Source organism: Culex quinquefasciatus, chromosome 1 (genome assembly GCF_015732765.1).
Source record: "Culex quinquefasciatus strain JHB chromosome 1, VPISU_Cqui_1.0_pri_paternal, whole genome shotgun sequence".
Classification (NCBI taxonomy): Eukaryota; Metazoa; Arthropoda; class Insecta; order Diptera; family Culicidae; genus Culex; species Culex quinquefasciatus.
The window spans coordinates 4,126,929-4,143,909 of NC_051861.1; the positions used below are offsets into that span (position 1 = coordinate 4,126,929).

At 41.9% G+C, this 16,981-nt stretch overlaps 1 protein-coding gene across 1 annotated transcript in view; it reads right to left on the reverse strand.

Moving 5' to 3' along the window:
- Positions 1 to 14,376, reverse strand: part of LOC6032650 — a 31,143-nt gene extending 16,767 nt beyond the window's left edge. Inside the window, exon 1 of the mRNA XM_038248271.1 lies at positions 12,860 to 14,376. Coding sequence (XP_038104199.1) covers positions 12,860 to 12,956 — 97 coding nt within the window. The 5' untranslated portion in view covers positions 12,957 to 14,376. The remainder of the gene's footprint in view (positions 1 to 12,859) is intronic.
- Between the last annotated feature and the right edge of the window lie 2,605 nt (positions 14,377 to 16,981).

Genomic DNA, 16,981 nt, shown 5'->3' on the forward strand with positions numbered 1-16,981 from the left:
GACTATTAAGAGGGCATTACCCAACTACTACAATCCATGGCTTACTTGATCCGTCGCGGGTGCGCGCGCAGTTGATTGCTGGCATGGTGAATAATTAATTGACAATTGTGCCCTCTGGAAATGCCACCCAGGCGCTTGCAGTGACATGTTTTGTGAAATCCCGCGCGCCATCGATCAGCACTTGACAGCTATTGAAAGCACTCGAGAGAATGCAATCTTGCCTCATGATCTCTTCGAGAACACGCATTTTAAAAACAGAAATGAATTTATAACGATCGAAAGTTGACGACGTTGATTGGAAAGTCACTCTCCCTAACCTAGAAACCCAGATTGCCAAAAACATTCCATCATTACACACCGCGTGGTGACTGGATAACCGGTCCACTGGATGATAGCATTCATTATAAGGCGATATTTGGGAAGACAAGCCGACCGTTAATGACCTCAGAGGAGCAGGAAGTCGCGCAGTCTACCCCAGCCACAGCTGATCACCCCGAGGGCATCTTCGATCGACCAGCTAACCCAAAGGGTTTCACTTTCTTCAACGACTCCACGTTTTTGCTGTTTTGTTTTTAAAAACTCTACACGCCATCCCGACGCCATGATTAGGCGCGTTTTTGCGCTTAAAAACGTGATAATTAACAACGGAGCGTGCGCGAACGCGCGCCATCGCGCGTTTCTCTTACTTAAAAGTCAGATTTTCCTCAGCTTAAAGTTCGTAATTTTGCACGAGAGTGTATATTTCTGCTCCGCTGGGCACTTAATGCGCCCTCACGGAACACAGAAAGTGAAACCCCGCGCCGCGCACACACATGTGGTGGCGAAGACGCTGAAGGGGTCTCGTCCAAGGTCTACTGCGACGACGACTACCGTCGTCGCGGAGTCAACTAGCCGCGGAGAGAGTGCGCGAACCTTTAAATTGGGTCACGAATCAATATCACCGGCATGACATCTCTTTCTCTCTCTCGAACACGGCCTTTGTTGTGATTCGCCAAAACGGGTCGCGCGAGTCGTTTTATAATCTCTCTCTTCTGGGCGAAATCGTGGTCCAGCGCGCGCGATGATTAAAACGCTTTCGCTGTCCATAATTTTTCGAATGGGTAAATATGTTTGGGTAACGGGCCGCTAAATTTGCATAAAACCCCTGCCGCGTTGATCTGCGCGCGAAAAACGACTCTGAAGGGGGGCAACACGTGCCGATGTCAACTTTCGGCTTCAAAAAGTGCAATCTTCGCGAACCGTGTAGCGAAGTGACAGTTGACGTTCTTGAAGGGTCACAACGGGTGAAGTTGTTTACGTCGATCGCGTCCACATCAAAGGTAAAAATAATTATCTCCAGGCTTTCAAGAAATATGATCACAAAAACAGTTCAAACCAATCGTGACAGTGCAGAAAAAGGGCCGCAAAGAATCCAACTAAATACTTCCGAGATAAGCCCAACTAGCTTAACAGCTGCCAATAAAAAGCTCTCTAAACGGTAGCGTGAAAAGTCATAAATAACTAATAAAAGCTGCCAAACAAGGCAGCTCAATTGTTTACAATTTGCTGGCACTAGTCTATTCGCTCGCTCATCCGCTACTCGTTTTTGAAATGGCCAAGAGCTCTTTCACGCATCTTTCATCACCATTAGGAACAAATTGTATTCGCTGCGGCTCATTTGGCTCATCGAACAGCGAGTTTAGTCAGACTGACGAAGAGGAAGACACTCACAAAGTGAAACTTTGTGAACGCTTCAAGGCCGCGACTAGTTTGGGGATGATCGGTCCGGAAGTTCAACTTGGAGTCAATTTTCGTTTTCAGAGGGAGAGAGAAAAAAACGCGTGGGAAAATCGAGAGCCCTTTAGAAATGGCGTCAAGCGGTACGCCGGGTTGAGGTTAGATCAGAGGTCTAGCTTGAGGAGAGAGGTCGAGTGGGAAGATTGACACCCACGCGGACCGGATCGCGGCAGAACCCCCACGCGTCAATCGATCCGGAGTGCGAAACATGTGCTTTCGCCTCTGTCTGATCAAAAACATTTGCGGCGCGACTCTAATCTGATCTGCAACGCGCGGTACAAATTGGCAAGTTACGCCGGCGCGGCACTGTCGTCAGAACGGATAGAAATAAGGTGAGTTTGCTGGAGGACCTTTTTTCTTAATTGATGAATGTGACTTAATCGTGTTTTTAATCTCGACTCGTTCATCTCTTCCAAAGTGACTGGCCGTCGCTACTGCTGGCCGATATTTCCAACAAGAGGTGTGAGTACCAGAACTGGTTGCCGGCGTGTTTTAGTTAGATAAGGTTGCATCAGCGCGCGGTGAGCGCTCGCCTTCTCTGGAGTGGAGATTGGCTAGAGAAGGGGTGTCTTTGAATAAATCTCCGGGACTGGACGCGACCCCAGCACGAATGATCGTGTAATTAGGTGCGCAATTTGCAAATCTGCGTCACCATTTGCAATCGCAGCAAGCGTAGGAAAGTTGATTGATGGTGGGATTTGACGTCACAGAGTTGTCAACCTGTCAAAGCGAAAGTGTGTTTTTCAAGGGCCGGCTGTTTGACAGTTGGGCGTATAGCTGGTGCTAACCCACTTAGCGCGATCATGTCACTAAAGGCTAGCGAGGTTAAGCCTTTCCAAACAGGCGAAAAAGGGTCAACGAAATGAACCTGTTTCTTCAAACCGATGCCAAAGGCCGCCCCTCGTAAAAGAATTCCCCGTGCTCGGCGATGACTAAGCCACATCATAAATGCATCATCATCATCTTCATTTTCTTCGGCACAACTTCCAGAGAGAACCCGAAGAGAACCATTCGTCATACATGGCCAGCACAGGTTGCACACCTCTCGAGAAGAACCATCGAGCTGCATTAGGCAAGAGACTGCTGCGTGATCCCTGGGCTCCAGAGATGGAGCAATAAAAGATAACGAAAATAATAAGAGTTTGGGCCCTTTCTTCTCGCGAAGAATGCAGCAGCTTGCACTTCGGGGCAAAATGGGTCGGCCATGCCCCGGAGGCATCTTCCCCCCTTCTTCCTTGCCGTTTCGGAACGAATCATAATTATGGAAATTTTTCGTAAGAAAGATTTATTGGTGCCAGGAGGTACCCCGACCATCATGCGCGCACGAAGCGTTCAGAACTAATGATGGCCTTAATGTATCGCGCCATGTAATGACGCGTCGTTCTGATGTCGATTCTTGTGCAGTAGCTACTCTCACAAAAAAACGACCAGAAAAACATAAAGAAAGAAAACACACATAAAAAAACAAGAACATTTCGCAACATCCAGACTATGGACAAGCCGGAAAACAAGTTTCCGTTTCTTTCGCAGCAACCCATAAAGTAACCAGGCAACGCGGACTTCTGGTCTGCTGCGAAGGGGGCACGGTTCAGCTCGTGCGATAAAGGCCTACTGCGACTATCTTGTATGGGCCAAAGTAACTGTTGTTCTCGTCCAATGCGGTATACGTGCGCCAAAGGTGACCATCATCCCAGCAACAACAAAAGGGACGCGAAACCAGTCGAAGATCAGCCGCTTGTCGGCAATTATCGCAAATTGTCCCGTCGCGGCGGCCGCCCGGTAGCACCGACTATCCGAGGGCAAGCTGTCAAAGCAATTAAGTCGATATTCGAAATCGTGCGGCGCCGATTGGTGGGCCCCTCGTCGTCATACCCTTTTACGGTGCACACGGATCAAGGTCGGCTGGAAATTTTAACTGTCAATAAGATGACGGTGAATAATGGCGACGAGTCGTTTCTTACAGGGGGGTGCTACACAAAGGATCATAATTTTGCTTAATTAGGCGCTTATGGTTTGTTATTAATTGCTCCCGGAACCTGCCCATAAAACGTACCCAGCAAGTTTGGTTTGAAAACAATCGCATTGTGCAGAATAATTTCAGTGTGTACAAATAACTGACAGCTCGCCGTGAACTCGGTTGCAGGTACACTTCTGAAGGGGTAAATATGAAGTCGATAAATACTTTTTTTTCTTTCGAACTTTTGAGAAATATGATCACAAAACAACGAATTTTTTAAAATTTCAGCGCATCGTTTAGTGGGAACTGATTAACGCAGCCTCGTGTGGCCTACTTTGATGCAGCGGCAGAAATATCACTCACGCCTGTGTTTACTGCACTATAATTAGCGCCTACTGTACCGATGATCCAGTTCTCGTCCGGGGCTGATCTCGTCTTACATAAAATCGTTACAAAATGCTCAATTTGTTCAAACCGCGAGACCTTTCCGAGTGTTAAACATCAAGCTGTCAAACGGACAAACCAGAAACGAGCTCGTCTACAGTAGTCAAACCACCATCCAAACCAGTGGCAAAAGGTCATTAAACTAATTGGGCGTAATGTAACTGGAAGCTCCGGCTAGAGCTACCGAACTCGCCCAAACAAAGCCCATCAACGTGACTTGAGGAAGCCGTCCAACGCGTGGTCCATCCACGATGCAAATTTTGTCCAGCCATCCATCTGTTTGAGCACTTTGCGCGATCCAACCTATTCCGGGACCATGGACTTCGGCCAAACTCTCCACAAAGAGTCTGCAGATCTTGACACTCTTCTTCGATTTTTGGCATCTCTCGTATAGTGAATGCGCGCACGAGGCGAAACTGGAAAGTCGGCAGCGGCAATCGTCCCGTGAGAAACAAGTTAAACCTGTTCCGCTGCCGACCTCTTCGCGGTTTTGTTGTTTTGTATAGTAATAGTAGCCGTAGAAGACCCCCCGAATTATCACTTTTGTTCTGAGGGGTCCCCCCAATGATATACGTAAAGGAAGGCACTTAATTATGCGCACGATCAGCGTAGTGACCTTCTCCTCGAGAAGGCTGAGTTACAACACTGATGAGGGGTGGAAAAGGTTACTCGGGTTGGCTCCAAGGACGCGGGGAGGATCCCTGCTGAGATTTACCCCATGCCGCAGAACTGATCGTAAATCAAAAGCGCTGATTGCTGAGCTTTTAAAATTTGGAGCTGATCTACATAGCGATTCTGACAGCTGATTTCGATTTGATGGGATGCTCGAAAACTGGTTTGTAATTAAATTTGCTCGCTCTTTGTTCGCTACGTTGAATAATGCTAAACCAAATTCAATCAAATTGATACGCATTTTTCGTTCAGTGTATACCGAACCATCAAACGTCAAGTGAATGTTCCTGAAGGGTCAAACTGTCACAGTCGTTAAAGAGTGCAGTCCAGCCAAGCAAATGGTAAGTCACTTTTTTCCCAGCTTTCAAGAAATATGATCACAAAAACCGCTCAAAAGTGTGAGCGCACCCGCGAACCGGACCCACGTCGCGATCTACTTTTTTCCCGTTCCGTCAGGAGTGATCCGGCAAATTGCATAACATAACAACTTCAGACAGACCCGTCAAAGAAGACAACAAAAGCCCACACTCTGACAGCTCGCGGGCACAAAAAAAAAGCGTCAGTCATCGAATCAAAACGAGCAAAAAACCGCCAATAGAGAGCCAGCGCGCGCGGGAGATTGTGTACAATAGTAAAAATATTAAGCCTGTGGCCACTCCACAAAATAACGGCGCAACGCGCGGTCCTCGATATCTGCCGGATCGCGCCGGACAAGTACCTCTTCGAGCAAGAACCATCGCGCGGTTTAGTACTTTCGCGAATTGCTCTTTTAGTTCCGCGCGGTCCAAATCGCCGCGGGGCTTGATTGTAGGTTAGAAATCTTTATAAATATACAATGGCCGGTCGGTCGCACGCAAGCCACTGCACTCCGTGTCCAACTCTGGGGATAGAGTGGATAAGGTAACAACCACTTTGAAGAGAAGAAAGAAAGGCCCCGTAGCTTGCTGTAGGGGGGAGATTGCCTTTTACGGAGGCCCGGACCCTTCCCGGGGATGTCTCTAACGAGAGTGTGCGCTCTCCACGATGATCTCCTTTTTGGAGCGTCGTCGTGCTTGAACCAATTTCGAGAAAGCTATTAATCGAACACCGAGCACCTCACGAGCTTCGCTCCGAAAGGACCACCCGAGATCGAGTCGATTGAAAAGAGGTCTGTTATTACGACGTCGATCGACGGCCACAAACGATCCTGGCCGGAGAGAGAGATCGTGGTTAGAGTTTAAATTAGATTATCTACTTTCTGGAGATGCACCGCGCCACGATGGCAACACTTCTGGTGGTCAATAAACAGAAAAGAAACCTCTTCGGGACAGATTTATTGCGGGGCCCTTTATTGTTGTTCACGCCAGTTCAAAGGAAATCGTTGAAGTTTCGTTCGGCGACCCTCTCTGTCTAAACAAGAGGCAACGAAGACAGAGCGAAGATGACGGAACGAATGAGGTTCAACTTTTTGGTTTGTTTATAATAATGGAACGAGGGGCACTTCCTAAACAAAGGATTATGGAGTTAATCCGATTGTTCCGAGTTGGACCGTAAATCTTGCGGAAGATTGGTCGATTTTATGTGGGAAAATTGGAACTTGTTGAAAGGAGCAGCTTCTAAACGCAGTCAACGCTGATCAAAGAAACCATTGGTTAATTGGGCAGACATGAACTTTTTGACAGTTCAAAAACAAACAAACAAACATAATTAGCCAAGGGGCGATCGATCAAATAAGCTGAGCAGATGATCACAAAATGATTCATGTGACCATCGAAGATGATGCTAATCAGTGCTGAATGACTGTGCCAATTTCCACTGGGGCGAAATTTTTACACTGGTTTCACCAGTTATCAAAATTTTGTCGTGGAGATCGGTAGTGACCGATTCGGTGTAATGTCTCAGGATCATCTGACCACCCGCTGTTCGCTCCGCCGAAGGTGCAGTTCCTGTTGTTTTGTGGTGCCGAGAAGCCCGTGCCACGTGACAGAGTTGCGGCAGTTTCAAATCAGCCAAGATTATCTGCGAAATCAGTGCGATCGCTACGAGGTTCTTACAGAAAAATACTGTCACCGTTTGAGGATCGCCGAAGGCAGACACCACCAGTTCCGGCAACGGGTCCTGCAGAAACTGACCAATTTAGAAGCGAAGATCGACGCCATGTTGGCGACGCGAGTGCGACAAACGAAGGATCCCGAATTGAGATTTGATTTCGGTGAAATTTCTGCCTCTGCCCGTTTCTGCCTGGATGCACTTCAGACGGAAATATCCTATCTGCAGCAGGAACTGGCGCGGCAAGATCGGCTGATCATAGCAGCCGTAGGATTTATTATACTGCTCACCGCCTACTTGTTCAGAAAGTAAACATTTTTCGATTGTCAATAAATCATCGTGTAGTTTTAATCCAGTGTGTACAAACTCCGTTAGTTTGACATTCGTAGAGTGCGAGCTCCGTTTAAAGGAGTTTCAAAATAAAAATGGATCCCGATGATTTGACAAAAATCAGTGTCAAAGTAAAAAAATAAACTGTAATTTTTTTTTATTTAGTTGATTTTTGGTTTTTCTAATTTTGTCCTACCTAATGTATTAACAAACTTGAAAAAACACCAAAGGCACAAATGCTAAGGTTAGAATTAAAGTGAACATTTTTGATTTTCAAAACACATTTATCTTCAAGTGGATCCCCTCGAGGTATCGAGCCTGAAAACGCCCAACAGAGCGCGTCAAACTCATTGACACCTTACACGGAGCGCATCGCCGAGTGGGCCAAACTTGTGCGTGACTTTCCCGCTGCGAAGAGGTCTCTCGATGCGCCCCCATCGATCTTGGCAGCCCTTTTCCCAAGTGCCCTTATGCATGTAAGTGCATGCACTCACCAACACAAAGTACAAAATTTAATTATAGTTACACCGAAAATTACCACAAGTGTTGAGCTCATGTTACCACACCGAGGGTACTGCCGATGAAGACGGCTGGGTCCGAGATTTTCGGTGTATGTGAATTATTAAAACAGTAAAGAGGAGAGAGGGATTGAAGGAGAAACAACAACAACAAATCACGCCCGAAACAAGACTCGAGAAGTGTGGAGGAAGAAGCCTTTTCCAGACGCTCTGAACGAGCGAAGCTGCTTGTAGTTCGAAAATAAAGAAACAAAAACACTCACGTTGGCTCAGAAAAGAGCAGAGCGCTGAAACTGAGGCGCAAAACAAAACAGACAACAGAAAAGGGAGTCTGCGATCAGCAGAGAAGCGAGTCAGACGTGCGTCCCTCACAAACCAAAAAAGTGCTAAAAAGTGCAAAAAATGCCTCACGGCAAGAAAAAGAGGCGGTCCTCACCAGCAGGATCAGCAGATTTGAAGAAGCTAAAGAATGCCGAAGCGCTACCTGCAAAGCCAGGCAGTTTGAGCAAGGACGCTCAAAATTCGTCTGGAAACCAGTTCGCTACCCTTCCTGTGGACGTGAGCGAGAAGGAAGAATTTGAACGACGGGAAAAGTTGCCACCCATTTTTGTGAAAACATCGTCATCGGATTCGGTGCGAAAGTGGCTGACCGGGTTTATCAAATCTGGTGCTTTACGAGCTTCCATTCGCTTGTGTGCTGATGGACTCAAAATTCTGCTACCTACCAGAAAGGATTACAACTACGTTCGGAATTTCCTGAACAACACAAAGATTGAATACTACAGCCATGACGATCCAGGTAAACGCCCCATGAAACAAGTCCTCCGAGGCCTGTACGACATGGATGTGAGTGTGCTGAAAGAAGAGCTCAAAACTCTTAAGTTGAACGTGATCGAAGTCTTCAAGATGACGAGACACAACAAGGACATCAAGTATCGTGATCAACTGTACCTGGTTCATCTCGAGAAAGGATCGACAACGCCGTCTGAGCTGAAAGCAGTTCGGGCAATCTTCAACATCATCGTGACTTGGGAACGTTATCGTCCAGTGCACCGTGACGTGACACAGTGTTCGAACTGCTTGCAGTTTGGGCATGGTGGAAGGAACTGTTTCATCAAGAGTCGTTGTGCAACCTGCGGAGGTGAGCACAAAACTCAAGCTTGCGAAACAATCAACGAGAACATTGAAGCCAAATGCTTCAATTGCGGCGGCGACCATTCGACCAAGAATCGAAGCTGCCCAAAACGTGCTGAGTTTGTAAAAATTCGGCAGCAAGCGACGACGAGGCACCAACCAAATCGTCGCAAAACACCACCAGCATACACGGACGTGGATTTTCCTGCTTTGGCGTCACCTGGAGCGGGATCTGTTCGAGTGGTTCCAAATCTGCAGCCATTGCCGTTGAATCAGCGGCAAAAAGTTGCAGAGAATACAACACCTCCTGGCTTCAGTCAGCAACCGAGGGAAAACCAACCAGCATCAACGGATGAAGGCAGCAGTGACCTGTTTTCACCACAAGAACTTCTGAACATTTTCATCGAGATGACAACAACACTGCGTGGTTGCAAAACTCGTCAGGAACAAGTAAGAACTCTTGGAGCATTCATCTTAAAATACAGTTCGTAGTTTACTCGTTCTAATGATTTTGAATATTTCAATGAATTTACTTTTTTAGTTTTAAGTTAGGATTAAAGTGATTTTTTTTTTCTTTTTTACCCAAATGTATTCGATTCAATGCAAAAATGTAAAACAATTTGAAGTAAATAAATGAATGTGAACAGTTAATAAGAAAACGAAAAAAAATAACAAAGATGAAGAGCATGTAGCCATACCACTTAGAATGTAAATGAAATGTAATTATTATAAGAAAGTTCAATAAAGACATATTTAATTTCAAAAAAAAACGTCACTTAATCCACCTTTAGGTGGTTGGTGCCTTCCTCACATTCATAAAGTCAATACAATCATTAAAAATAGCAACATTCCCTTAACATGTTTAACAAATCAACTTTATTACTCATTTCTTTTGATAGGGTTCGCAGACCTTCAATTTTTCTGACTCATCGGCAAGGTCTGATAAAAAAAAACCTATCCAACGATAGTTCGCATGGAAGATTCAGACAATATTTTTATCACAATATCTGAAATCCGACCTCTAAAAAGTGTATAAATAACACTTAAGTGCTAATAACTTTTGAAAGGGTTTTCAGATCCTCGATGTATTAGGCTCATTTGAAAGGTCTTTCGATTGTCTAACTAACGACAGGTCGCATGATGGACCCGGACATTATTTTTACTGAAATATCTGAGATCCGGCCTCCAAAAAGTGTTTAAATAACACTTAAGTGCCAATAACTTTTGATAGAGTTGTCAGATCCTTGATGTTTTAGGCTCATATGAAAGGTCTTTCGATTATCTAACTAACGATCAGTCGCATGATGGACCCGGATATCATTTTCATTGAAATATCTGAGATCCGGCCTCCAAAAAGTGTATAAATAACACTTAAGTGCTAATAACTTTTGATAGGGTTGTCAGATCTTCAATGTTTTGGGCTCATTGGAAAGGTCTTTTTAATACCTTTCTAAAAATGTATAACATGATAGAGTTTCTTGCAAAAACCACCCTTTTTACAATCTTCCGGACATACGCCAAAATCGTTTTTTTTAGCATAACTTTTGAAGTACTTTACTAAACTTCATAATTTTTAATAGGTACTTATGGGACCCCAAGACGAATCGAATGAGACCAAAACGGTCCAAATCGGTTAAGCCAGTGCTGAGATAATCGAGTGCATATTTTTTGGTGCACAGACCCACATCCCTACACACACACACACACACAGACATTTGCTCAGAATTTGATTCTGAGTCGATATGTAAACGTGAAGGTGGGTCTACGAGGTCGAATTAAGAAGTTCATTTTTCGAGTGATTTTATAGCCTTTCCTCAGTAAGGTAAGGAAGGCAAAAAGACAACAGAAAAGAAAAGAAAGGAACCGGGCAGCAAGTAAAGAGTTTATGTTTTTCATTACCGACAAAAATATAAATAGAAGCAGAAATCATTAAATCAAAAGCATCATTTTGTTGCACAAAATTAATTCAGTGTCCAGACTGACAGACATCAAGCTGTCAAATTTACACGCTAATGTGGTACTCATCAAATTGAAATCTATTTGTCTGTGAAAAAGTCTAAAACGACGCTAAAAACACAAATTCGGCCAGAAAATTAGCTGCTTATCTCCCGAAAGAGTTATGTTGCCTTTGAAAACATAGTTTCACTTTGTGTTTGAAATTGAGAGGTCGTAAAGGTGGCGGCGGTGGCGCCACCGGTATTAAATGAGCTTAGATAAGCGTGTAGTGCTACCAAAATGGCGGCGAATTCAATCGAAACGGGCAAATTTCCACAGGAAAGTGGGGTCTGTTGACACGATCAACCCACGACTTATAGAGGTTCCCTCTCGGGGGAAGGTTTGTTTACAATCGCTAGGTTGGTCGCTCGGTGCACCGGTGGTGGCCAATTCTGAGGCGGATAATTTATTTTCTGTTTGCAGAGTACATACACACACATTCCTCTGGGAAGGTTTGTCCCTTTGGGAAAAGTAAACGAAGAATGGAAGAGAGGTGTGTGAGCACAAAACACGTTTCCTTCTTGATGTGTATGATGTTGTTTCTGGGAAATTGCCTACTGCTGTGATGGCCATTAAATTGCAGTGAGGCCATTTCGCACCACGCAGCACGAGCCGGATCAGGGTCAGGTGGAAAGGGTCCAGCCTTAAAGTGTGTTTGTGTTGCTAGTTTTTTTAAATTTTCTTCACTAAAATAAATTTGAGTTGAAACGCAAAATATTTTTGTCATTACAAAAATTTTCTCCAATGACTCACTCATGATAAATTACATTTTAACTGAAAATCGTGAAATAATGACAAGAAATCATCAATATGATTCACGATTCATGAATTCGATTCATGTTCTAATGAATTCAACTTATTATTAAATTTTACATATTTACTTCAGATTGATTGTTTAAGTTGAAATTTCATAATAAAGTCGCACGAATAAAAAAATTAGCTAAGTATCGTAAATACATTTGATTCATTATTTCATGAGTGTGATTCACGATTTGACAAAACCGAATCATGAGTTCTAGAATAACTTTTCAATTTTACACTCTTAATTGAGATTGCTTTTCTAGGTTAAATTTCATGAACCCGTTTGCAATGCAATAACTTAACCCTTGAATAACTAAAACTGAAAATAAGATCGTGAATAAATTTGATTCATCATATCATGAATATGATTCACGTTTTCCCGAAAAACTGGTTCATCAGTTCTAGAATATTTTTTCAATTTTACACACTTAATTGAGATTGATTGTTTAAGCTTAAGGGTTAAATTTGATGAACCACCCACTGAGAATTTTGGCTCGAGCCTCGAGTCGATCTGGCAAAATTTGGGTTGCAATTTCTGTAAAATAATAAACTGCGAATAAATGCGATTCAGTAATCATCACATTTATTGAAATTCGGTAATAAACAAAAACATTACTGAAAAATCAGTAACTGGCTACCTGTCAAACTGATACGTCACTTCTTATTGTTTGGATGCTGCCGAGAGAAAATCCTCTTTCAAATGTGTTTTTGTATTGTGATCTTTAGACACAAAGGTAAGAAAAATGGTAATAACAAATGCCTCGATGCTAACCACCTGTGTTTTAGGTTTGGACGATTGATGAAATAAATGAATGAATAACAGTATTTTAATGACAACCGAAATAAAATTTTGATAACTGAAATACCAGCAATGGTTGCTGAATCTTCAGCAAATGATCTGTCAAACTGCCACAAGAAAATTACGGAATTTTCAGCAAAATAATTTGACGTTTCTTTTGCTGAAATTTCAGTTGTTTTGACAACCATTTTACTGAAATTTCAGTAAATTATCTGTCAAAGTGACAAAAATCAGTTAACTGAGAATTCAGTAAAATCTAAATTACTGAATCGTTTACTGAAATTCCAGTAGATGAAAATTCAGTAAAACTTTACTGAATTAAAGCAAACAAAATTTGGTACGTAGAGATTGATTTTTTAAGTCGGAATTCATTAAAAAGTTTAAATGCCAGAAAAGCCCACATACCTCTCGAATGTGACGTGTTGTGATGGTTCCCGGAAGCGGCGCCCAGCAGCACCGCCATCTGGCACCAGACCAGTGCTCCCAGCACCCGGAAGCTCATCGTTCCCAATCACTGCTGATGCTGCTTGCCCGTTAGACTCCAACTATCGGAGGAGGCTACCCCGGCAGCGGGTTCTCATCGGTTCAACCACCTGATTTTTTGTGTTTCTTTAAATTTCTTGTGCCGGGTCGTTGTTTTTTTTCGGGGGTAATTACTCTCTCCACACGGTACGGTAATTGTTTCCTTCTTTCACTTTTTTCCCGCGTACCGGGAGGAAGCGACTCCCGCGACGACCTGGACCGATTCTACGCTTTTCTCTGTTGTTGTTATCTCTCTTGTCTACGTTGCAGTTGTATTCCACGGGTTTCTTTCGATTTTTTTCGGTGGGGATTCAAGGAAACGATTTTATTCGTCTTCCTCGCCACTGTTTCTTCTCTATCAGCAGTGCGGCCATAGAATGATTTTCTAGACGATTAACAGACTTCCATAACTGTCAAAGCATCACTTCCAAGGACAAGACACTCATTAACTTTTCAGGAATCCTTCCAATTTGATGTAAAAAGCAGTGTTGCCAATCTGTCAAACGAGCCCGCTCAACGTTAAGTAGTGCAACGTCTTGAAACACCGTCTATGCGTGAACAATGCCCAAGAATCAAACATAAACGCGCGATAATCACAACCCAATTGATCCACCGAGCCTTCGGCTCCTTTAAGGCCTGAGCTTTTGTTTTTTTCCTCCACACACCCGTTAATGATGCTTAATTCCTGGTATTTTACACCGGTTTCTGTTTCACTGCCGAAATTGGGCTACACACTCTCTCAACGGGTTTTACTTCGTTAATCTACTTCGGCTTAACCCCATCCGATCACAATACCTTTTCCACACTGCAGTTTCCCACTGCTCAACGGGGTTGACAGAGAGTCGTTGAGATCACTAATTAGCACTTGTCGTCGTCGCCGACGTCGTCACAAAGTCACTTATTCTATTAGCGGAATTGACCTTTAAATTTCTTCTCCGGCCACCCCCCGCCATGTAGTGACGGTCACGGAGCGACTAATAGAGTCTCGTCAACGGGGACCTTAATTTGCTCTACTTGTTGCGCTCAATTAAACCTTGCCACTGAGTACTACGCCTCACAGGAAGAGATCGTGGAGGAGTCGGGAAGGTGCACGCGACCCTCTCAATAGGTCAAAACACTGAACAGTAGTACAACGCAAATAACCGCTACGCACTCGAACTCATGTGTTATCACGTCCCGAATGGTAAACAAAATCGCTAATCGCTCAAGCAACACTAACATCAACAACCAAGCAGAGAGGTGTTGCTGGACACCGCGACGAGTAGCCTAAACACAACGATCGCGAGAGGAGACTGGAACGAGAAGGAGCGCGAGATGATGCAAGAACAGCAAACAACACAAGAACGAACACGAATCGGAGGAGGCGACGACAAAACACGACCAACGCGATCGAGGGTTTGCTAAGAACTGCTGCTGCTGGCAATCCAACTGAGTTCGCAGCAGCAGGTTGATGAATGGTTGTTGTTGATGCTGCTTTGAATGAGAATGTGGGAGAGCTGAGAGAAGAGAAGCATAGCGGTACGATACGTGGTCTCTTGCCTTGATTTTCTTTTTTTTGAAAATTTGTTGTTTTTTTTTATTATCACGAAATATAGTGTGAGTGTGTGAGTGGCGCTGACTGGCAGCGAAATTATGAAAATCTTAAGTTTCAGACTGAAGTCATGCTATTTTTTTTTTCTCTCTTTCTATTAGGAGGTGACAAACCTCAAACCCCAAATAACAGAAAGTGTTATTAAATCTTCTGGCTAAATCCATTTATGCAGAAGAGTTTGATAACAGTTTATGTTCTTAACACAACAACATTTGTTATTGGTCTAATATTTGTTGAAAGAGGTTAATAATTTTGCTAGTAACATTTTATGTCATTTAAAACAAGTTTTGTTATTCGCAGAACTTCTACGAATAAAAAAAAATATTATTTTATTACTTATTCGTGTTATTCCGATTTTAAAGGAAGATTGCTCAAAACAAAGACTTATCAATACAAAAATGGTAATATTAAAAAATCTGTATCCAGGAAAGAAATTTTCAGATTGATTTTGTGTCTTAAGCAATGTTGTAAGAGAATAGTGTCCTAAAGTCCGATGTAAATTTTTATGTAAAGCGGTAAAAAACACGATTAAATCTCATTTCTGATCACTTTTTTCCATTTTCATGCAACAAAATTATTTGACAAGACATCTTTTTATGGATCAACTATGGTCCCCTTGGAATCAGCTGTCAACTAGGATGTTTTCTGTCGAGAAGGATCGCTAAGTTATTTTTTTTTAATTGAATAAAATATCCATATTAAATCCTTTACGGTCGTACAAAGTGTCATTGTACTCAGGAAAATAAGCTACATCACTGAAACCAGGGTGGCCACCAGATTTGGATTTTCAATTTCCCGGTTTTTTCCCGGTTTTCTCCCGAGGCCAGAAGGATTTTTTCCATATAGTTTTAAATCAAATTACAATGTTTTTTATAGACTGACGTTAGTATCAAAATACTTTTTGAACGCATACACAACGTATACATTTGGTTCAATACTTTTATTTCTCAAGAAAGCTTTCAAATTGAGTGCAAGTAAGAAACCGTTTTTAAATAGTTTTTAGTCCAAATCCTTAATTTCCATAATGCTTGTGATTTTTCATCTCCATGCTCCACAATTTTTTAACTTAAAATCATTAAAAAATCGTTTTGTATTAAATTTAAGAACTACATAAATTATTACTGGAAAGCAGGAAATAGCATTTACAATGTTGGGTATGAGTATGGGTAGAAAAGATTTGCAAAAGACTACAACATTTATGCAAATAATCTTCAGTTTTGAAAAAGCTTTTGTACATTCAAGAAGAACGATTCTTCCAGAGAAAAAGTGCCATATATTTAAGCAATCGGTAACTTAAAACATTTTTTGCTGATCGATTTAGTATCTTCGGCAAGGATTAAGGTATTGATGAGATGTTTTCTAGAAAATGTAACTGTCCAAAAAACACCCCTCTGAGTTGGCCTGTACTTCAACCCCTCATCGCGACTCCCAGATCGCGCAAACATAAACATTATTCTCGATACATCCTTTGTAAGAGCCGTGCCAAATTTATTGAAAAAAAAAAGAAAAAATAAACATGTTTGGATGTTTTTAAATTGTTGAGTATACACAGAATGGTAAAAAAAACAATTGACCGTGCTGCGATTTTCTGAACAACACAACCGAAACAGTCAAAATTCAGTTAATCTTTTTTTACGGAATTTTCAGATGAGAATTAAATAAAACCCAACAAAAACTCATTTTTTTCTGTTTGAATTAAAATAACTAATGACTATTATGCAGTCATTTGCATTATGCAAAATATTGTAGTTTTAAATTATCTGAAAATTTTATTTAAAATTTAAATTACAATTTAAAAATAAATTTTAAAAGAAAGATATTTTTTCAAATGTTCTGAATTTGAACACAATTTGATATGCATTTAACTGTTGAAAGACCCCCAAAAAAAACAAAATAAAAATATCTTAAATACCAAATATTTCCGACATTTTAAAATTATACAAAAGTACTCAAATCTGATTTAAAAATACAAGCACAAAGTTTCATAGCAATTTGTCCTTAATAATTTGTTTGACTGAGAAAGCCAAAAATCATCTTATAAAATACTACTGAAAACAGATTTTTGAAATTCCACCAAATGTTTTACAGTAAAAATTGTAAACAGTCCGTCTCGATTATCCGAAGGTTTGAACAATAAAAAACAATTCGTATTTTTTTATTTTCTTACTTTTAACATCAAATTCGAGTTCAGCGACTTAATTTTAGTCACTGTTGATTGGTTGATTGCCTATTAAATTTAAAAATGCATTTTTTCAATATTTCATTTTAGCCATTTTGACCGCCATCTTGGATTTCATAATTCTTAATAATTTTAAAATAGTTTAGGCTGGTACAAATTTTATTTAAAGTTTTTGTCTCCTCCCTTCAAAATTGGCTCGAAAAATCAGGGGGCAATTTTTTTTCAAGAGACTTCA